The sequence below is a fragment of the Apteryx mantelli genome, chromosome 12 (genome assembly GCF_036417845.1).
Source record: "Apteryx mantelli isolate bAptMan1 chromosome 12, bAptMan1.hap1, whole genome shotgun sequence".
NCBI lineage: Eukaryota > Metazoa > Chordata > Aves > Apterygiformes > Apterygidae > Apteryx > Apteryx mantelli.
Genome location: NC_089989.1, coordinates 9,888,408 through 9,912,660, shown reverse-complemented (window position 1 = coordinate 9,912,660; position 24,253 = coordinate 9,888,408). Strand labels below are relative to the sequence as shown.

At 38.1% G+C, this 24,253-nt stretch overlaps 1 protein-coding gene across 1 annotated transcript in view; it reads left to right on the top strand.

Annotated features, from left to right (window-relative positions):
• The window catches only part of SLC6A11 (solute carrier family 6 member 11), a 106,695-nt gene that overhangs the window by 47,445 nt on the left and 34,997 nt on the right, over nt 1-24,253 (top strand). The window contains exon 6 of the mRNA XM_013945272.2: nt 5,835-5,969. Within this exon, the coding sequence (XP_013800726.1) occupies nt 5,835-5,969 (135 nt within the window). The remainder of the gene's footprint in view (nt 1-5,834; nt 5,970-24,253) is intronic.

Here is a 24,253-nt window from a genome sequence, read left to right as displayed (position 1 = left end):
CCACTTTTCATTTAAGATTGGTCTCTCTTTTTGCCTCCCTTTTGGTAAAAAAGCATGACAGAATGAAATGAAACTTTCTGTATTGCCTCAGAATGAATTTTGGATTTGAATTTTCATTTCATTGTAAAAGAAACTGTTTCAGGTTCACTCAGGGATTTTTTTTTTCAACCTAATCACCTCATAGAGAAAAAATAAGGATTTGCACAGCTCTGCTAGATAGAGATTTTGCTGTGTCCGAGCCAGTAACCCGAGTGTATTGTGGAATTAGAAATTTTTTTCCCTCTCTGCTGTTACTGTGTCACATGTAGAATCATCTGTTTCCCATGATCACTGCACATTTAACAAGGTTCTTATGTAACATTATAAAGTGTCCTCTCCTGGCTCCTATTTTCTAGCTCATCTTTCTGGTGATTTTTTTCCTCTTTGACACTTATTTCTCATCTCTCAAATCTCATTAAATTTTCTTACCTGCTGGATTTTGTACTTCTTTCTACTCCAAGTGAAACTGTTTGCACTCACACATGATTCATCAGTAGCTTAGGAGAAGTTCTACATTTTGTAAGCAATCTGGTTAAGGATGGTTCACAAGACTTTTCTGGAGCATATTTCTTTCTGTGTATAAACAAACCAGGCAAACAGCAGATGATGCTGAATAAATCTGCAAGACACATAAGAAAAATAGAGAAATCAACCATTTTGCTGATTCTTTTTCCTCCTTCCTCCCCCCGCCAAGTCATCTACCATGCAAATCAACTTATCTGGTATTTCACTGGGTTTTTGGTTTAGTTTCCTGTTTCTGAATTGAAATTTAATTTTAAAGTGTAGGCAGATCTAGAAAATATATATTTTTCCCTTTTGGCACACCATTTTTAAAAACTGATGAATCACCTGTTGTTCCTTTACTTGTAAGTCCAATTAATGTTGAAAATGCCTCTTTTGAGCTATGATTTGTATATCTGTCGATGGAATAGTGGCACATCAGCAAAAGACTCTCTTTTAAACACTGCTGTATGAGATTTCACACAAGACCATGTTAGTTGAAAAAGAGTATCTTTCATAGTGTTACCATCTGCAACACTAAGAAGTCAGAATTTGTGGAACTGCAAAGTTGCTTGGGGAGCAGGGTGGCTGGACTACGTGTGGCATGCAAAACTTTTTATTCTTTGTGAAAATCAGTCCCATATTGGTAATGACTTGGGCACATCTACAGAGATACCAGAGCTGTTGGACTGTAGTAGGATAATTATATTTCTATAGTTATGCTAACATGCCCTTCTGCATCAACATTGAAAAGCACGATAAAAATTACTATTTCCTGTCACATCTATCATGCAGTAAAATTTTTATTCCCCAGCTTTTTATCCACATGTGTACTGCAGTGTAGGCATAGTTTTTGTCCCCCCCCAACCCCCCGCCCCGTGTAGACAAGCCTTGTATGTCACTGAGATGTGAAGATTGCCAAGCAGTTTTCTCCTGACAAAGGAAGTTGGTGGTTTCAGTCCAATTCTCAGAGGTCACAGTGTCCACAAAATAAGTAAGCTAAATGAACAGCCAGCAAGCTAAAAACTCTGAATGAAAGTTAAGGATGTACAGGGTATGAAGACAGGGCTTACAACTCTTCAAATACTGAATTCAGCGAAATTACTGGCAATTTTTTGCATTGATACTGCCTGTGGTATAGCCTAATGGAGCAATAGAGGACTTCAGGGGATGGGGGTTAGCAAGTCAGTTAGTTTCTCAAGCATTAAGTTAACTAAAATATATTTACTCCATATAAAAAAAAAATACAAACCTTTCATTATAGTGTAAATAAACCCAAACATTGCAGCTTGCAGAAAAGAATAGACTAATTTTCCTGTTATTTAAGATCTGAGATCTGTTACAAGATGAGGTCTGGTCAGTGACTGGGTATTAAATAAAACCATTAAATTCCCGTGTTTGCATGAGGATCAGTTAAAAGCTTTTAATACTGGATATTGTTTTGTCTGTTCTCCCAACTAGCCTATTGCAATGGCCCAGTCTACACAGGAGTTGTGACCATTTGAAGGTTTATTTTCATTGGTATCACATAGATGTACTGTTATTCCCTTATGCTGGCAGATGAGTGTCAAAACTTACCAGCCTAGGAAAATTTTGTCCATTCAGTGCTAGTTCACTTATGGTCTCTGCAAGCGCAAAGCAAAGGATTAAAGTTCACTACTTCCTATTCATGACTAATCCTGCTAAGAAGCTGTTGTGATGTACTGTGTAAACATCAAGCTGGCATGTTCCATAGTAGTTGTAGCCTGGGAAATCTGTTTTTAGTCTTTTAGATTTATGTGGCTGTGTGGCTCAAGTCATTGCATGGGGGGCTGCTTTCTCATTCTCAACAGATTTATGATGTATTTTTTCTACATTTTCTCACAAGCCAAGTCACCTTAATTTCAACCTCTGCAGTATGATCTGGCCAGAATGTTCAGAAGAGCAGCTTTTCATTTAGGCCAAAAGGGTCAACAGTCCCAGGGGCCAAATTTGTACCTAAGTACCAGATTCAGGCTTCTGAAGATATTTAAGTATGTGAAGATGCAAACTGGCAGCACAGCTGGTTTAATTCTCAAGACCTTCATGATTCTTTACTCATGAAGTCATTGTGTAGTTTGATACCTAGATATCTTTACCACTGACCTTGAGTGACATAAACATCTGAGTCTCTTATGGTTTTGATAAAAATTGCAGTACTGGAGTACATGGCAGTTAAGAGCACTGAAAAGCTTTTGAAAATCTGTCCTCAGGAGCATTGGTCCTAATGTACCTCCAGCAAAGCACCCAAGTCTGTTTAAGAGCTACAGATGTCCCAGTAGGTGCCCTTCTACACGTTTATCTGTCTAAATAACTTGGTAAATTTGTCTCTTGGTTATATTGCAATAAGAGAAGCTTGGTGCAAAAACAGGCATGCCAGAAATTTTTATTTTGCTTCCAACTGCTTAAACACTAGCATTGCTCTGACAAGGGTTTAAAAAAAGCATTTTGAGCATTGGAATGCAAATTAATATCCCAAGCAATTAAAGTCAATTAAAACAGGATACAGTGTAATTAGAAACAGTTGTGTTCACATTTATATTCAGAGAGGTTTGATGCATTGAAAGAAAAGAAAACAATTCAGAAAACTTTTAATGCCTACAGATGTGATGATAATAATAATGGCATTTGATTTCTAAAGCATCCCATTTTTCCTCACCTCATGAGCTCTTGAGAAGCATGATAAAATGAGCATGACAACTGATGCACTGGGCACAATGGAATTAAGTTGCTTAGCATACTGGGAGACTTGAACTTCTAAGAGTGGCGGCCTTCTCTCCCGTCTTTGAACACAGTACACGTCAGTACCTGCTGCAGCACAAGAGCAGCTTGTAATTCTAGCAACCTTGTAGCTTTATAAACGCTATCAGCGACAAATTATTAACAGCAATGTTAATTGACTCACAGGAACAGCATATCTTTCCCACACATGATTCCCTGGTATCTCTCATCTTTTGTTGTTGTTCTGGGTGGCAGTATTAGTAGTTGCTGCCAGAAATACTGAGCCAATTTCTCTCCCTATTTACATTCTCTTTGTACCTGGCAGCCAGAGCGGGAGAGTCCTCTTTCCTATAAAGCTGTGGCACAACTATCAGCCACAATAGTTTCCTCATGATAAAAAATGCTGGGAGTTGTGGTTCTAGTACTTGTGATAAGGTGTGGATGGACTGCGGAAGGCATTCTGAAAAAGAAAATACAAAACTAAGAGGACTTGTAACTCTACAGGTCTGGATGGCTGCTGTGGAAGTACAGATTATTATGCAAGAGTGCCTTTACCTGACCTCTCATGGGTGTAGGGATGAGTGGTTTCAGCTCTTCTTTCTTGATGGAGCTGAATGAGGAAATGCACCCAAAGGAACTTGGAAATAATACCTGCTTCTACAAAAGGACAATTTATATGTTCATGTAAAACGATTCAAGGCAGTGGCAGGATGCACAGGATAGCAAACTAAAAACCAGTATAGTTAAGGAAACATGATGCGACAAAACATTATTCTTTAACTTACAGATACTCAGGTGCAATACCTTCCTTGTCATGAAATGTATATGACTGCTGACTGTCCTCATTAAAAACAACTGTTGATTTAAAGGAAGTGGAGAAAAATAGCTGGCAGAGAATTAAATGTAGAAACATGCAAACCATTCACTGGCTCCTCTATCTTCTCCACACGTGTGGCCATAAGACTCAGAGCAGGACCATGTCCATTCCATGCATTTCCTCTTCTCGTTAAAATGACAATCCATTTTTATTTGGAACCTTTGTGTGGAGAGCGGTCTGTTTGGATGCAGTCTGTCTGAACAGTTAGCTGCAGTGTGCATTTCTGTTTGTAGTGAATAATAATAAATATAAGCACAGGGATCAAGCTTTCCATTTTGCATTTTTATTGACTTATGAATTAACCAATTCAGGCTTCTGAGACCCATAGGAATATTGTGGTCATTTCCATTTCCTGGGAAGATTATGACTTACATTTTCAAAAAGGATAAGGCACCCAGATCCTGAATGAGATATAGATGCTTACCTCCCATTAAGGTCAGTGACAATGAGGTGTCTATATGTGTCTTGGGCAGTTGGACACATTTGAATATCTGCTGTGTGATTTTAAGTGCCTCCATTTTCTGGGTGTGCCAGCTGAGGCACCCCTAGGAAGGATTATATTTGGAGTTAAATATCCAGCACTGTCTGAAAATCAAAGTTCAGTTCTTGTGAGTCATGAAAATGTGTTTGAGAATCCTGTCTATCATGGTACATGCTCTGATGCATCTCTTTCTTTTATATAAGCATGGACCAGTCAATGAAATTTTCATTTTGAAATATTTATTTTTGTTGCCTGTACAAGTAGTACATTTTACCAAAGGTTTTTCCCCACTCTTGCAGCTTGTTAAGTCATTTTGACTTTTGCAAGTCAGATGTGTACCCTCTCATTTTAGAATCTTTTGTACTTACTTTGCACAGGTGAAAATGGCTACAGAGGATAATGGAGAAATAAGTTGAAGTTATTATGCTATTTAAAGGAAATATTTATAGTGAAATGGAATCTGTCATTTTATGTATTTCAAACTTTGAATAGCTAGATACTGCTCTCAGGTATGTGTTTGTGTAATGGCAGCAGTTCTGCTTCCCCCCCCCTGCCCCGAATAAGACTTCTTGCAGAAAAGCACAGTTGTTCCCCATGCACAAAGATTACTGACTTCTTAAAAAATCTGGCCATCTATATGAAAATAGAAAGGGGTTTTACGTTGCATTTAACCATTAGGCTTGATGAAATGTTTATTCTTCAAACATGGACATGCAGGCAGTCTTATGAGATGACAGTATAGTAGTTACTAGGTGACTATGATCATTAGCATTTTTGCACATATATTGTTGTATAATACATATGATGTTATATAATACAATGAATTACTTGCTATTATGAGTCAATTCTACTGTATCTGAGTTTAGTGTAGTATCTGCTATAGTGTACTGGTATACTATAGTATAGTATCTTGTTAACTGTAACCTAAAGAGAGTAAATAATACCTGAAGAGAACTTCCCAATCTCTCTGTAATAAAATGTTGACCTTTCTTACAATACCTAAATGGTTTAGAAGGGAATATGTTTGGAGGACAAAATTTACCCATAGGCAGAGGGGCATCAGAAGCACTCAGGTCCTCTTTAAAGCTCCAGAGAAGGTTTTTGTGTTACTAACCAGTAGAAAAATGAATGTGGAAGTGAGCTTTTTTGTTGCAGTTGGAAGAAAATAGTTTTCTAATGTTTGTTTCTTCTTGATAGGTTGTATATGTAACAGCCACGTTCCCCTATATCATGCTGATGATTCTTCTGATTCGTGGAGTAACATTACCAGGTGCTTCTGAGGGGATAAAATTCTACTTGTACCCTGACCTTTCTCGACTGTCTGACCCACAGGTAGGCTCATACTCCATGTGTTTATGTTTATCCCTGACTGGGAAAAACTGCAGAGTTCTCTCTCTCTTACCCCCCCCCCCCCACTTTTAAAATTTGAATACATGTAATTGCTGAATATTTGTTCATTGTTAGGGATTTGGAATTGTGGATAGGGCTTTAAAACCATCACTGCCTACAGTTTTTGGAGCATCTTTTAGAAGAGAGGTGTCCTGGTTTATAAACCAGAATTTTCAGAAGTGTTCAATTGTGGCTGCTCTGCTGCCATTGAAGAACAAGTGCATCATCACTGGTTTCAGCAGGACCAAATTTAACTAAGACTTGCCCCTTTTCAAATTATACCTTTCTGTGCACATTCCAAATCTAAATCTCAGTCAAGAGTAGAAGAGAAACTAATCATTCAGATATTTGTTGTCCTTGAAGCAAAAGTTTCTAAACATGAAAGCAGCAGTGAAGTACTAAAACCAGGAACCATGTCTTTTTAGTTATTTCAGAAGTAGAGTTGAACATGTAAATACTGGTTTAAGTTGATTCTTGAGTGACAGATGAGTACAATAAAGCAATTATTGTATATCGTTTGTCTGATATCAAAGAGGGAATATGGCACAAACTCTACAAAGTTGCATACAGCATTTTACTTACCTGATTTGGCAATGTAAAAGACACTAAATGGTGTTATTGCTAAGGCAGCTATGATACTAAATGGATCATAAGATGGAGATAAAAAGTAGTTTGGGAATACTTGCGTAAATTAATTCTTAAGGACTCACCTGTACCTACTGAATTGTAAAATATGTCAGCAGAAGTACTTTTTTGCATAAGACAATACAGAGACCCTTCACTTCACTTTCCTAAAGCTTCTGAAACCACTGATACATGTAAAGGTCACCTTAAAAAAGTAATATTTCTACAGAAAAAAAACTAGAAAAAAATAACTAGAAAGAAAATTTTCTTTTAAAATATTGGAAATTGTAGATGAAAAGCGAATTATCTTGCTACCTTTGAACTTGATGACATGTCTAATGTTCAATGTCAGCCTCTTTCCACTTGCTGCTGTTAGCCTGACTGTGGTGATGGATGGTAGAAAGACCTGTGGATGTGGAGTTAGGACTTCTAAGATATGGTATGACTTTCTAACTGCTAGGATTAAGCTTGCTTAGAGGTATCTTCGGTTCACTTGAGAAATTAGCAGAGTAGCAGGGAAAACTAGTAGGATTCTCTGACATTCTCCCAATTTTTCTTTTTTTTCTTTTCTTTGCAAAGTATAGTAGACTCAGACTGTAGTAAGCCAGGCAAGCTAGCCAAATTTCAAGTGAACCACACATATCTTAACTCATCGTAGCAGAGATGAGAAATTTGACTGTCATATGCTTCCCGAAGAACATGGATGACATTTGTTTACATTGTCCAGCTTTGACTAGGGTTTTATTTTGCTTCATGTTTCTGACAATTAGAGTTCCCACTGAGCACTCTTCTTTTGTGCTGCATTATGCTGATTCCTCCTAATGTAGAATTCCTCCACTTGCAACTTCTGGTGACCTAATGTGAACAGGAGGTAGGCTTCCTGCTTAAACGTTGCTTCCTTCATTTGTCCAGCGTTGCATGAGAGGCCTGTTAAAAGGATTTGGGCCTGTATGTGGATTTTTCATGTGCCACTGACACCCTTACTTCTGTTTTTTATTGAGGGAGAGCATGCAAGTTTTAGCAACATTATTGTCAGGTTACAAGGGGGTTTTATATGTTTATTTACTATACTGTTTCCATTTGTAAAGAAATACATTGTTGCCATGACAATTTCCAAAGCACACGGTATTATTCAAAGCAGTCTTTAAAGTACAGAGCACTTAAAAGCCACGTGTGCATGTATCTGTTTGTCCCACGCACATAGTTCAGTTGATATTGGAATGTCTTTTAGGGAAGGCTTAATGTTGTGCTTTAACAAGTGAACTTTTCATTCTATTTCACTATGGCTTTAGTTGATATTATTTCTGTACATCAGTATTTTCAAGCTCCTTTCTGTAGGAAAGAAGCTGAAATAGTATGGGAAATAATAGACTATTTAACTGCAGTATGAATGATGATATGGTTTTAGAGATACATTTTTCCATTGAAAAATGCTATTTCTTTGAAGTTGAAATATTTCATTGAGACACATCAATTGAGGCAGAATTTTTGAAGATATATTTCTGAGTTATGCAGTGGGCTCTAGTCATTTCTCAAGAAAGGAAAAATGTTTCACTTCTCAATCTTAAAACTAGAATTTGACACAACTCATTTTACAAAAAAACAAGGTAAAATGGAATTGGTTCAGCCCTATTGCAACTTTTATTGCAAACAGGATAGAGATATTGGCATTTTCAATTTTATGGAAATGCAGAATTTAATAATGTTCAAAAAATAATTTAAAAAATTGCATCATAGAATACATTCATAAGCCTCTTCTGAATTCTTTCTAGAAGCCTTTGCAAAGGAGCAAGTAGAGGACAACTGAACTAACCCTGACATTTGTGCTCCCAGTTTTCATCTTTACCCTTGTTTATTTGGATTTGCTCCATAATATCAAAGCATAATGTGTGTGTACTAGCAGAAGTTGTTTTCCTCTTCAGCTGGAGGTCTGTTTAAATAATGCTCCAAGGAGACTACTGCGTGTCTGTATTAGGAGAGCAGTATTTGAACCACAGTGCCAACTATGTTTACTGTGGATTAAATAAATTAAGTTTCTCTTCAAGGCTCACTTTAGTTTGAAGTTCTTGAAGCTTTTGTCTTTGTGTAATTTGCATTCCATGGTCTGTTATAGCTTTCTAAGCATCTATTCATCTGTCTTTTCAGTTCCTCTTAGCTTTCAAATGCTGTGTTCTCTATTTCATTTTTATATTCTATCTTTTTGGCAAACTGGATCCTCTGGGTCTGAAAATGCCATCTTTTGTCCTGTATATCTGTACAGCTCATACCAATCACTTCTCATTATAATAGTGGAGTACTATATTTAAACTTCAGAAATGCGTTCTGTTTCAACAGCAGTAAGGACTCGATAGCCTTCATGCTCAAATTGCCCTGATACATGTCTCTGCCCCAATCTGGAAGATAAAGGTGCCATTTGTAGCCCAATATGGGGTCTTTCCTGAGAGAGAACTCCCACCAAAAAAAAAAGTATTTTATGAAGTTAACAGGATTCTTATGCTTTTTGTGTGCAAGTCTGACTCAGAATATTGTTCTGGCTGTCCCTCAAGAATTTTAAGTCACTGAGTATGTAGTTGTGTTTGTCTGTGGCATTCACAGCTCCTTTTTGGAAAGCAATGCTGATATCACAGAAGAGGTTTGGCTCTCCAAAATGGGATTTTCCAAACGTGTGCACTGAAAGACTTAAATCTCTGACTTAGGGACTTGCAGACATAACAATATGATGGATCAATGACATAAACTATGGTCAATGATTCTGAACACGCACATGTAAATTCAAAACCTGCTGTAGCATTGACTTCCTAAAATAAAAATAAAGCCTTCTTGCTTATTGTGTGCTTGTATGCTAATAACTGGCTGAGCTACTGCTTTTTTATTCAAAAAATATTATTACTGTTTTAATGAAAAAATTATGGCATCTGTAGGGATGAGGATGTCGACATATCCAGAGTTGCACTGCCTTCTCTAACAGTTGGTGCTTACCAAAATCTGGAACAAATGTAATTAACCTGGTTTGGGGAACTGAATTGCACACTAGAACGCATTTATTTGTAGAAGGAATGCAGGTTGTACTTTATCTGATATAATCTCATGTAAAACTTACTCATGGGAAAATAAATGAATGGCAGGGCAAATTACTTATAAGGCACAGAAAAATCTGAGACATAACAGTTAGAATTGGTTTTGAATTTTTCTGATATTTCATTGGCAGTAGAAAACTATGAACGTTGCAATAAAATTTCTGATGGCAGTAACATTTCTACCATTCACTACCAGGATTTCAGCCATGTGAGTTCAACTATTAGACAGTCACGTCTAGGTGAGGACTGTGTATGACTTCCAGATGTTTTCTACTGGTATTCTTGCATGACCCTCTGCTATCTGCATCTTCTTGAGGGTAAGAAGACCTGAAAGGCAAAGCAGAGATGTAAAACCAACAGAAGATAAAAGTGAGTGTTTGTAGAGAGGACATCTAATATTCCAGTTGTGGCACAGTTCCAGTCATGCTGAACTTTATTATGGCAGGAGACCAAGTTGCCTGAAAAATCCAGATCAGAAGGGGGTTTAGAAGATTAGAAGGAAAGGGAGAGGACAGTAACTTATTTTAGAAAGAATAAAAGAAATAGTTTTTAAAAGTATGCCTACAATAAAAATACATTCACAGTTAAAAAAAAACAGCCAAAGTATTCACCATGATCTTCTCTATGAATATGTCTAAATATACCATATTTTTTCACATAATGGTCATATGCACTGAAGAACGACACTGTGTTATTACATGCATCGTGAATAGTAAGGAATAAATTCTTATCAGAGAGTAGAATCATAGAATAATTTGGGTTGGAAGAGACCTCCAGCTAGTGCAACCCCTTGCTCAAAGCAAGGCCAACTAGATCAGGTTGCTCAGGGCCATGTCCAGTTGTTCTGAACGCCTCCAAGGATGGAGGTTCCACATCCTTTAGAGGCAACCTGTTCCAGTGTCTGACAGCTCTCTTGGTGATTTTTTTTTTTCCCTTAAATCTAATTAGAATTTCCCATGTTGCAGCTTATGTCTATTGCCTCCTATCATATAACTGTGCTCCTGTTCTGTGTCTCAGAAGAGTCTGGCTATGTCTTCTCTCTCTTCCATGTAGTACCTGAAGATAACAATCAAGTCTCTTAGCCTTCTCTTTTTAAGGCTGAACAAATCCATTTTTTCTCATCTGTCATGACTGTCATCTCCCTAATTATTTTGTTGGCCCTTCCCTAGACTTGCTCCTGTACTGGGGAGTTCTCACAGTAGTCCAGATAAGGTCTCACAAGCGCTGAATAGAGGGGAAGAATCACTTCCCTGAGCCTGCTGGATACACTTTTGCTAATACAGGCCAAGATGCAATTGTATTTTTTGGTACAAGGGTGCACTGTTGACTCATTTCTAGTTTGTTGTCCACTGGGAGCCCCAGGTCCTTTTCTGCTTTCAAGCCACTTTGTGCCCAGCCTTTACTGTTGCATGGGGTGATTCTGTTCCAGGTGCAGGACTTCACATTTGTTTTTGTGGAGCTTCCTGTCAGACAGTTTTTCCAGCCTTTTGAGGTCCCTCTGAATAGCAGCCCTATCTTCCAGCATATAGACCACTCTCCCCAATTTATTATCATCCACAAACTTTCTGAGTATGCACTCCATCCCATCACTCAGGGCATTAATAAAAGTAAGAAACAGTATTAGCTCCAGTATTGATTGCTGAGGGACGTAACTTAGTAACAGCCAACCAGTTAGACTTTGTATCATGATCCTTTGAGCTAGCAGTCCAGCCAATTTTCCACCCAATTTATGGTTGTAGTTGTCCCTCCATTCCATAGCTCATCTATTGGACTATAGGTTCTTCTTAGAGACCATGACAAAGGCCTCGCTAAAGAGAAAGTAAACGATTGTCTATGACTCTCCCCTTCTGTGAAGAGCCAGGTGTCTCATCACAGAAGACAGTCAGGTTGATCAAGCATAATTGCCCTTGGTAAATCCATGCTGGCAGTTTCTAGTTATCTTTTTGTCCTTCATATGCTTGAAAATTGCTTCCAGGAGGACTTGATCCATAAATTTCCATGGCACTGAAGTTAGATTAACTGGCTTGTAGTTTGCTGGATCCTCCTTCTTGCCCTTCTTCAGGATGAGTGTAATGTTTGTACTTTTCCAGTCATTAGGAACTTCCTTCAATTGCTATGACCTTCCAAAAATGAGAGAAAATGGCCTTGTAGTGATACTGGTCACTCCCTCAGCATCCTCAGCTGCATCTCGTCTGGTCCCATGGACTTTGTATGTCCACTTCCTCATTTTAGGATAAATGCATACAGTAGCCAAGGAGGAGTTTTTAAGGGAGTATCTGTAACTCTTATCAGAGCAAATACCTGTCACTATTATGCTTGCATTTTTAAATCCATGTTCATATGCATGCGAAATGTCCTAAAATATGCTAGTGGACTAAAAGATGAATGCACAGCAATGAGCACAAACTTAACCTGAAAAAAACCTTAAGACTAGATAAGTCTGACACCACAAAGATGACTCCTTTTCTTACATTGCCCTCCACCTCAAAAATGTCTTTCTTTCCATGCTCTGTGTTTGTAGAGAAAAAGAACATTTTAGTACATTCAGTATATAGTTTAGAGAAAACATACCTTTTGGTAAAAATGCATTTAGAATACATACATGTTAAAAATGCTGTTTTTCCCTGAAAATTTTAGTCGTTCATTAGAAATGCCTTAATTTTTCAGTTAGCATGAGTTTATTATGTTTATTATTCTTGCTCCTTCCTTAACATCTTATTAGAGTTCTTGTTCCTTCCTTTAACATCTTATTAGTATTTTTGAGCATATATATAAAACTGTTAGTTTTTTTTTTTTAATGGGGAGGTGTTAACAATTGCTTCCCAGTCAGGCTATAATGATAATGTGCATGCATGTGTGTGTGAGAGATTTAGGGACATTGGTTCTTTAGTACATGCATCCTTGGAAGAAAGCAACTATAACAATTGTATCGCCATCTTCAGGCTGACTGATAATTATGTTTTAAAAGGTAGAAGAAAAAGAACACTCTCTCCTACTGAAAGCAGAGGTAACTGTTGAATTTGAACACAGGTCTTAAGTCTCTGTTTTGTTTGAAAATAATTGTAGAAGAAATTATGGTGTTCAATTTTTGCTTAGTTTCATGCTCAGAAAATCAAGGAAACTGTATGGACTCAAGAACAGTGGATTTTAGAACTGTTATTGTATCTTTCTAAGCATTCTGATCCTTAGAATTGAAGGCTAGAAATTTCTGTATGTTGGCAATGAAATGATAGCTGACTGCAAAGTTTTTGATGCCTTTATTTGTGTGGAATGTGACAAGTGAGAAACTCGCAGTATAATGAGAAACTTACCATCCCTTACTGAACTCATCCTTTGATGAAAGCCTAGTTTTTCAGCACAGTACTTGGAAAAAGAGTTCAGGGACAGGTTACCCATCTTAAATTTTACCAGCCTTTTAACACCACTAAGTTCAGTAAACATCTTAAGCAGTTAACTACATTTTTCACTCTTACAGGAGTTCATGCATCCATTTTTCAAAGAAGTAACTGGAGAAAAACAGTAGTAATGAGAGAGGGAGGATAGCCAATTCCTATCACACTCATGCAATTCTGTTAACTACAGCACTTACTCTTCTTTTTTTTTTTTCTACCAGTTTCTTTGCATTCTCTGTATTGTTTGCTTCACCAGGGATTTCCCTTTTTGAACCAGGCAATTGTGATATACACAGCTGTGAGTTGTGGTAAATTTAAAAAAGAGGAGGGAAATGCCAGCAATTCATACAAGGGCAGTAGGCATGAAAATCCTTGGCTAAATTTCTTAAATATATACCTCCAACTCCCACTTTACTCATGTATTTTTGAACAAATAATTTTTTTTCATATGATATGGAAACTAAATATCGAACCATTCTTTCTATGAAAGGAAAAATGTATTGCTGCAGATTATGAGGTTTTCATGTTTCTATTAAATATTAATACACACCAACTTTTTAAATTTAAACTTGTAAAAGGTTGATTCTTCTGAATCAAATTCTGCTGTTTGTTGCACCATCAGTACAAATAACTGAGATTTTAAATTGTAAGATAAGCCCAGGTTATAGCTTGGCATGATGTTTATAAACAGATTGCCCTACAGTGCAGTTTGATCTGTGCAGTGAGGAACTGTTTCATACTGCTATGTTTAATGACTTTGCATTACAAATTATTTATGTGGTTTTAAAGAATAGCAAGAGCAACAAAATACTGTAGTGGAGAGTGTTCTTACCAAAAGTACAGAGATGTTTAAAACATACATAAATCGCTTCTGGGAGCCAGACTGTTCCCAGGTGCCCCAAAGAAGGACTAACAGCGAGCCTGGGAGAACGTTTCATTCCACTTGCTCAGTGCAATTTACTTACTGCTCCTTCCCCGTGAATGTGCAGTACAGGGATTCGGTGTGTACATTTCAAAATGCATGGGGAAAAGTTATACCCAGGGTCTTCTCCTGCTATGAAAAGAAAATCACACACCAGTCGTGCCATGATACAGCAATACTGAGTGTATTTAGGCATACTGTGCTGAAGGCACAGTCTAAATGGAATATACATCCCTCCTAAACCATTGCTGCGGAGGAGTGAGTGTGACATAGCTTTGTGTCTCAATGCACAAATCTGGTTTACCACAGCATAGTATTGCAGGCTCTGACTTTTTTTTTTTTTTTAGGCAAACGTAGTTTCAGGAGACCGGGCATTGTTTGGAGAGCCATTTCGAGCCTTGAGCAAACAGTTTCAGTCTCCTTCTCCCCCTCTTCCCCCCCCCCCTTGTTTCTTGCTGTTGCTACACAAGCAACAGCAAGCTGAGCCAGCAACAGCATATTTTGGCAGTTAGAAGAGACTTGTTGAAATAACAACATTCTTCATGGGGTCATTTCTTAATTTCTTCAGGGCTTTTAGGCCACATGAAATCTCTTCCACCTATCCCTGCAATCCCTTAGCAACTTGACAATTGAGACACTGTCATTGGAATTACAGCGAAAGTCTTTTTGCACTTAAATATTAGCCGTTATGGCCAGAGGGATACGCCACTGGAGGGAGACAGGATCCACACTTTAGCTCAGTGAATTGACATAATAGGGAGAGATTGTCAGTGTTTACAGTGATGGCTCCTGAAAAGAAGCACCAGATAAACTGGAAGAGCCATTTTGTGCTCAAATTAATAAACCTTCTCAGGAGCATTTAAAGAATTGCTGATAATGAGTCCAGCTTGTCAGCTGCTCTAGAAGTCTCCTTCTAGCAAGAGAAAAGCTATTGATAAAATGCAGTTTATTTCAGATGAATGTAAAAGTTGTACAAAAAATATAAAAAATACTAAGTGAGATGCAGAATTTAATAAGGGAATAAGACTTTGCACACAGTCAGTATAGGCAGTAGGGGAAGCAAATAAAGATTCCATACTATTGCTAGGACAGTTACTAGTGGGTTTAATCCCATATAAAAACAGGCACTGGAAATATCTATATATTTTAAAAATGGTTAACAAGATATTAATAAAACCAATTTTAATCATTCTAGAGCAGTGGGAGAAAAAAAGAAAAAGGGAAGATTATAACACTAGTGGAATGGCTTACAGCATGCAAAAAATCTGTTATATATCTTTTACAGAATGGAGTGCTCCTAAACATGACTCTAAAGAGCTGCAGAAGAAATGCTTTCTCTTCCCCAAAACATTTCTGGGATTTTTTTTTATTTGGATCCTTGAACTGGAATAATAGTTGAATTCTCAAAACATTTTAGCAGAGAGAAGGTTGGGCAAACATCTGCAGAGCAGAAAAGGAGTGATGGATAAAGTATATTGTGTACACCCCACAAATTAGCATTGCAGAGGCTCCATGCTGTAGGGGTTGACTGTGATCCTGGAAAGATCTGTAGCTAAGGCCTTACTGAAAATGGAATTGGTTCACACACATGTTTTTTCCTCAGAAATTGCCTAGAGAAGATTAGTACTTGAAGTTCTCCTCTGCAGTTACTATTGTCTGAATTAATGGAAGTACAGAAAGAGGAGGAAGGCAGAAGCAGAAAAAGGTGCCTTCCTCTAGGGCAGTATAAGATGGTTGGGAACTGCAGTAAACTGTGGGTTCTGCGTGGTCATGATTATATACACATCTTGCAACTAGATATGCCTTACTACTGCTGTTCCTTTTCCCTGCCACTCTTTTTTTTTAATCCATGAGCATATAGTTTCTTTGTGACACTTGTGCATATGTGTGTGAATTATTTGCAAGGGCAGTGTGGGAAAGAGAGAAAGAGTAAGAGAGAAAGGAGGGGGAAACTGGGAGGAGAAGGTGGGAAGTGATTGATGACAGTTGCTGGCATACTGCCCCAGTGTATGTGGGAAAACAAACTGCCTCTCCATCACCATGAATGCCACCAGCTCCCAGGCAGCTCATAGCAAGCACCCAGATCCAGGAGAACAAGCTGGAAAGATAAGTGTATTGGTAGTTGTGACTTTCTGATGCTCTCTACTCCGAGTGTCTGTGCTGAAAAGTTGACTATTCCTTCCTTACAGATGAAGCAGTTTGACTTTTTATTAGTATATTCTTTTGTTTAGACTATTGAAGCTGGATTGCTTGTCAGCTATTTTACATAGCATTGCCTAGTTGCTTCTTCCCCATATTTTATAAAATGTTATTTTATATGTTCCATCATACTAAAGTTATATCATCAAAATTGCCCCAGAAGGTAAACAATAAGATGGGGTAGTCGGTATGTCTTTTTGACTTCAGAAGAATTCTGCTCTAGTGCATATTCTTTTCTTTGAAAAAATCTTTTAGACATAAATTTATTCCTGAGTTGGTGTTAAAGTTCAGTAAATTTTGTAATATAGGAATTCCTGCAGGGATCGTTAATATTTTTAAACAAATTTTCTGAACTGTATTCACAGTCTCAGATTTTCATATGTTACCATACTTTCCCATATGGATGTTTATTGACAGCTACTCTAAACTCTCAGGCTCAGATAAACTGAGCATTCTGTGGCCATTTGCACCAGAATACTGGTTGTGAGAATATTTTTATGCCATTAAAGAACAGAGGCAATAACATGTGTTTTGTCATTCTAGTGCCAGCCAAACACTACTGCTACAATTTAGGACTGTAAATGAGATTAAGGAAAGAAAGCATTTGACTGTCACAAAGAGGGAGGGAATAAAATGCATTGAGTAAATTTGTTACAAACTTGGCAGGAAATCATCAGATGTTGATGCAGTTTGAGGTACAAGTTCACTGATCTTTCATTTATTTATTTTCAATCCGTCTGAACCTTTTAGTGTTGCACAAGAGAACATCAAGAAGGCACAGCTGAACTTCTAGAGAATGGGAGGCAGAAACTGGTCCCTGGTGATTTTGTTTGCAGTTAAGTTCTGTGTTCTCGTAGTGATATATTAGCTTTCTGCCGAGAATAAATCACAAAACGTTTCACACAGACCAGAGTTTTTAAAAGTATTTTTATTTTAAACTGTTCTTTTCCCTATTATTATTATTATTATTGTATTTTGAGACAAAATCTGGTTTAGGAATTAAAAATCGAATGTCTCATTAAAAATATGGAAAATATTTGACTTCTCAAACTTTCAGTTTTTTATCAAATGTTTTTAATGTTTAACAAATTTACAAATAATGTAAATTAAACTGAATCTTAGTTTTTCTGCTAAATTAAACATTTGCTCAAACAATGTTAATACTTTTAAGAGCTCCCTTAGCATCAAGAAGTCCAGGACAAAATACAAATCCTAAATTGCATTTTTTTATTCTAGTGTTTTTTTTGTCTTGAACTTGATTTTGCTTTAAGTTTCTGCCAGTTCTGTGGCATAGATGAAAGGTTTTTCATTGCCCAGCTCTCTTTAAAAAGGACTAGGCTCGCAGCAGCATTTTAGTGAACATTAAGTGGCTTGTTTACTAAAATTTGCCACTGTGGTATACAGTTTCTGTCACTGTAACAATGCATGCTTTTAAAAAACTGTAAATCCCTCTGTGTAAAATAATAAAACCACACGGTGACTCTGAGGGATATTCATGAATTGGTACAGTGAGAAGGGGCACTTGAGTCCAGGCCTGGAAGTTGGAAGTCTAAATGTTTATCCATCCATGAAGGTGAGGAGAACATTGGTGGAAAATGGTTGTAGCAGGTAAAGCATTGCCTTTGCCCAGACAAGGTATAGCGGGGCACTGGCCTTCAGTGAGTTACTATGCTATGGAGGAAGGCAGGAATTGTAGAGTATGACTGGGGATTACAAACTAAAATGATGTGTCCTGTATCTTGGTCTTCACAGCAAAGTAAATAAGGTAGTCCAGAGTTATTCTATTTAACATTAGGCAGGTAACTGGCATGTCTAAGTAAGGTTCCTGCTTTGCAGATAGTCTTTCGTCAGCAGAGAGAGAAGGGCATACCAAGAGTAATTCAGTCACCTGTCACATGAATCAAACTTTCAAAGTTCTTTTTCCCACTAACTAGATTAGAGAGCTTGGAGTAACTGCAGTCTTACAGTCAGTGCTTAAGCGAGTGCCTAAACTTGAGTGAATGAGGCAGAGGCTAAATAACATAGGAGCTATATTTACTCTCCTGAGTATTTTGAGACTGCCCAGGCTATGATTTTCAGTACTGGTATAACTAATAGTTGTATTTTTGTATTTTTACAACTCTGCCCAGCTGCAGATTTTTAAATAGTTTAAGTCCCAAAGAGATTAAGATAATATGCGCATAGTCACTGAATAAGACAGTTGTTAAAGACAAGAACCCAGTCTGTCAAACACAATTCTAAATAGTAAAATATTAATACTGCTTTCTCTTTTGGCCCAAGAGATGTCCATTTTTTATTGTATAAACTGGATTAAATTTTAACTTTCACCATATAGTCTCTGACAGGTGTAAGTAGAAGAACTGGGTGTGCATTACCAAAATACACAGTCCAAACATGCAGGGCTAAGTGTTTTGGCAGTAAGTGGGAAAGGGGAAGAAATGGACAAAAACATAATCCCTTTTTGTGTTCTTTCCATCCTATTGTATTGAGCAATGTAGATTGGAGGTTTCAGGCAGAAGCAAATTCTCCTTCAGATGGAGGGGGAACATGCAAGAAGTGTTTCTGAGGCACAAGCACAGCATCAAAGATGTCTGTGGGCTGGAACTACCTGTGTGTCACCCCATGCTGCTGGTTGGGTATGAGGTAAATACCAACCAGCATATCAGGTTTTTGAACATTTTAGATAAGCATTTAAAATAAGCCTAGAATATCAGCAAAACAATGTTTGTTTTTGAAATTAACTTCTCGAAAGCAAATCTATCACAGGGAAGAAATGACAAGCTTCTGCCTGCAGCTCTAAAACTTATTTGCTTCATTGCTCTGCTTTCCTCCTCCCCCCTTGCATTTATTTGTGAAAATTATCCAGGGAACTGATTCTTATATCTGTTCTGAATACCACTTAAGGTCTCAGATAGATTGGGTAAGTTGTTGCTCTAAGCTTGCTAGAACAGATTCTTGGCATATAACTCTGGTTAGGGAACAATTTTCCAAGCTGATTCCAGCTACCATTCATCAGTGATAAAACTTTGAGATGCTTAGTCAAATCGTACATACCAAGTTAGCATCTTTGCATCATTGCAGTGGTGCTGCTAGTGTGGCAGAGCTAAGGCTGCACTCATTCATCTGCAGAATCAGACTTGTCCAAGGCCACAGAACAACGGCTGCTCTCCCTCTGCTACCTAGGTGCCAGACCAAGCTCCTTCACTGGAGTCTTAAACACGCACCCTGGAGAGCAGTGCTTGCTGTCTACTTGCAGATGCCACGTGACTTCCCGTCTCTGGCTGGGAATTACATTTATGATTGGAGGCTTGTAACTTGAGCATAATTTGACATGTGGGGAGGGATTAAATTAATTATTCTATGAAAAGTGTAAATTAATGACTTATCACTCAATCACTGATGAAGTGCAAGGCAAAAGAGGCTAAGGGACAAAGAAATAGGGGTTCTGTTGACTGTGAATACGGAGTCTTCAGGACTGCAGTGAATAAACATGTAGGGTTATGTGGCACACACGCGCTGAGGAGGCACCTGTAAAGCTCCATACTCTGAAGCAACTCAGTACTGAGTGGTGCTGCCATGGAGTGGATGTTCTGAAGGTTTAGCTGTGAAGTAACTTTAGTGGATTCTTACTTTTTATTCCTATAGTTGCTGTCCTATTTTGACCAAGAAAGAGAAGTAATATGCAACCTTTTCACCGAATTCAGTACTGGAAGCACAACTAATATGTGGTGTTTTAACTCATTTAGGTTAGCTCTGTACTGTGAGGGTATATCCATGTTCCTTAAAGACCTTTATTCACCCTTCATTTGTGCTTCCTTTGGCTGTCATGCAGATCTTGTTCCTATTATTTGTCTTCTACATCTATATTGCAAACAAATATTTGTATCCAGTTGCTTGAGTGTGACTGTACAAATGATAAAAAGGAGGGGTACCACCCCCCAAAGCTGTACCGAGGGCAAGGGTGAGATGCTTCGACCCTGAGAGTTCCTCGGGAAGAACCCATGGGACAGAGTAATAATGATTAAGACCTGTTGGTTACTGCTGATCCTCAACCAGAAGGCTGAGCAAGCATTAGCAGCAGCAGTTGCCAGAAAATATATGAAACAGGGGTAAGAGCACATGGTGGGATTCCTAAGCTTTCTGTATAGACAGTTGAAAGAGGTGGCAACCTTGGGAGAGCAATTCCAGTGTGTTATACTCAAGTCATTTGATTATATAATGCTATACAGTATTTTGATACAGTTCAACTAACTAGAATGAAATTGGCATACATCAACTGGTTACATGCTTGCTGTAATCTTTCCCTGGGCATCTGGTTTTGGCAACAATTAAAAGAAAATACTGGGCTACATTTGCACTGATTGAATGTAGCCACACTTGTGTTAGTATTTATATCCAAGTATTTATCCTTTATGCATATGTAGCTATAGTGATAAAGCATTTCTGTTAGACTGTCTAGATGTTAATTTGAATCCTCTCCATTTTATTGTCTTGGTTACTTCATATTAAACAGAGAATGACAGTTCTCAAATGAAAAGAGGATTTAAGATGTTTTAGTAAAGTGGCTTATGCTCTAGATTAACTGTATAGCTTTCTTTAGTTCTCTGGGGCAATTTTTGCTGAGTTAGAACGTGATTATCCACATCCATAGCTTTGTCAAAGGCTGGGTGAGTAAAGCATGATTAAGTTGTAATGAAATTAATGTACTTTCTTGTTTTCCATTTTGGATTGTTGACTTGTATTGTCACTGTCAATAAGTTACATATTTGAAGTTGAACAAGGTTTTAGTATTCTTTATTTTGAGATTACTATTTTAAGAATATAATTATCACTTAATTGTGTCTTTATTGTTTATTCTGCTTCAGCATTCAAGTTTTATTATGCTCGTGAAGGGCAATGATTGGTTTATTATGTGAGTAGTGTGAAATCAATGCTCTCTTTAATTAGTCATTTATTTGTTTATGTAACAGAATAATAGGTAATAAGCTACCTTAATTAGTCTATTAAATACTTTTGTAGTTGGGGGATTTTCTAGAGACACTCCTGATGTATTTGCTTTTGATTATCTTTTTCAACATTTTTCACTTTTCCTTTGGGTCTTTAGGCAATAAATAATTTTTTTCTTTTAATAAATTGTAGTAGAAATGCTCAATAGATATTAGCTGGCATCTGGGCCACAGTTTTGGCTTTTCAGGGACTGTGTCACGTTCGTGGTGTTCCTTAGAAGATTCAACTGTTCATTAAATAACAATGGTAGCCCTGCATGGCAGAATACAGCAAATAGTCACTATTATTTTTGTGCGAAAGCATTGCACACTGTCAGACCTGAAACTGGAGCATGGCCCTCCTAGTTCTGTAGCCAAGGCACCATGCCCTGGTTGTGTGGCAGTCAGCCAGTAATTCAGAAGGTCCTGCTGGAACCCTGCCTTGGATTTGGCAAAGTCTGTCAAAATGGAGATGTAGTGGGTTTTAAAAAAGCATACAAAAGAATGTACTGTTTCACACAATGAATAATTAAATGGTGGAACTCAGTGCTAGGGGATGCTGTGGAGACCAAAAACATAAATTTACTCAATAGGGATGAGGTAAATTCATTATAGATAGATAAACTGTGGAGCATTAAACATGCAACATGCAACCTCCAGTTCCAGAATGGTTCTGCTGGAGAATTTCTATCCATCTCTACTGTCCTGGGATTTCCTTCCTGCAGATGCAGTCTCCTTGTGTCCCTATTGTAAAATAAGATGAAGCATATGCCAGCTAGTCAGAACATGTTTATTTGAACAAAAAATAATGTGCCCATTGCTTCTTGTCCTGTCACTGGGCACCACTGAGAAGAGTCTGGCTCTGTCTTCTTTATTGCCTTCCATCAGGTATTTATACACACTGATAAGATCCTCCCCCCCTCCCTGAGCCTTCTCTTCCCCAGCTCTCTCAGCCTCTCCTTGTATTTCAGATGCTCCAGTCATTTAGCCATGTTCATGGGCTTTCACTGGACTCGCTCCAGTATCTCCATGTCTCTCTTGTGCTAGGGAGCCCAGCACTGGGCACAGCACTCCAGGTGTGGTCTCACCAGTGCTGAGCAGAGAGGTAGGATCACCTCCCTCAACCTGCTGGCAATGCTCTTCCAGCGCAGCCCAGGATTCTGTTGGCCATCTTTGCCACAAGAGCGCGTTGCTGGCCCATGATCAAATAGTTGTCCACTAGGTCCTTATCTGCAAAGCTGCTTCAAACTTGGTTGTCCCCCAGCTGGTACTGGTGCCTGGAGTTATTCCTTATCTAAAATACAAAGCTGTTTTTGGTTATCTGTGTTGCCTTTCTCTTAACCCTTTCCAATGCTATTGTATATTTGTTATATGACTACAGTGAGAACTACATGAAGTATTCAGTGTGTGGGCAAACTATGGATTCATTCATTCTCTGTTTTCTTTTCTGTTCCTTCCTGAATAATGCCTATAATTCACTTTGCTTTTTTGACCGTTGCTGACACTGTTGGAACTATCTAACATGACCTGAGGATACCTGCTTCCAAATCATAATTCTCAGCTAAGAGCCCATTTCATATGTCAAATCAGAATTGCTTTTTCTCATGTATAATACTTTAAATGTTTGAACATCAAATTTTTCTGCCATTTGATTTTCTAGTCACTCCATCTCATAAGAGCCATCATGACAATTAGCCATCATCCTTGCTAGTCTGGGTAACTTAGTGTCACCTCTCTTTCTCACTGACTTGTCAAGAAACTGAACAGCAGAGGTCACTTGTAAAAAGTATTGGTTTATTCTTGTCCTGAGTTTCCTATCTTTTAATCAATTATTTATCCAGCAAGCATTTTCTTTCTTATACCATAGATGCTTAGATTCCTAAAGAGCTTTTGGTGACAGATTTTTCCAAAATCCTTTTGAAAATCAAAATAGACTTATGACTTGGATCACCTTCATCCACATGGTGGTCACCACTTCCAAAAATTTTAGGATTAATGGTCTGTCTTGGTTGGGGTTTATCTTTTCTGCATTTTCTGAGCTTTACCAGCAGTTTCTGTTATATTTCAATGCCAAATATAGAAAAGAAACAGGCTGTGGAAGAAGAGAGAGATGAATTTTACACTGGTAATGCTTTGGAAACTTGAGAAGTTTCTTAATTTTTGAAATGCAGCTGCCAGTGGCACAATTCCAGCAGCTGGGCCAGAAGCCAGTGGTGAGGTGCCCACCCTCGGCAGTATGCCGATGCAGTCTGAAAGGGGAAATATGTTCTTTACCTCTGGGCAAATCAACACTGTAAGCTTTTGCTTGCCTTGCCTTTGGGCTTTTGTGCTTTTGGCAGTGGCTGGAGAAAGGCAATGCTGTGGGTTACAAAGCTATGCTCTTATGACTGCCGCCCTCTCTGCTTTCCATGCAGAGTCAATAGAGACAGATCGTTTCTTAGAATCGCTTACTGACTGCAGTCACCGAAAAAGGAGGTCCTGTGAGTAGAAACTACAAACATAAAAAAGATCACTGAGACTCACTGTCATCTCCCCACACACAGGAGAAGGCAGGCAGTAATCTCATTTGATGTAATCTGAGAAAGTGTGAATCAAGCCTTTAGTGCACTGATGGCCCCAATCAGCCTATAAGGCTGGTGCTGTTGTTTCCTATTTCACAGAGTTATCCTACTGTAGAAAAAGCAAGAACAAACAAACAAGAAAAAATATAAAAACAAAGAGCACATTTTTAAACAGAGCTGTTTCCAGTCTGTCTGCTCTTTCCCTGTCCTTGCACATCAGTGCCTGTCAATCTCTGCGCACCCTACCCTAACTAAGGATGTAGGGTTATTAGACCCCGATAAACCTAGTAAAAAAAAATACAGTATTGGCACATGCGGCCAAAACACTTTCGTGTGTCCACTGACACAGACTTTCCAGTCAAAGACAACCTGTCTTTCATGAGGAGTTAATGGGATCTTTATGTGTATATGCAAAGACAGAATTAAGATCTGGGGTAAGCATTAAATACTAGGTCTGATCTCTCAGA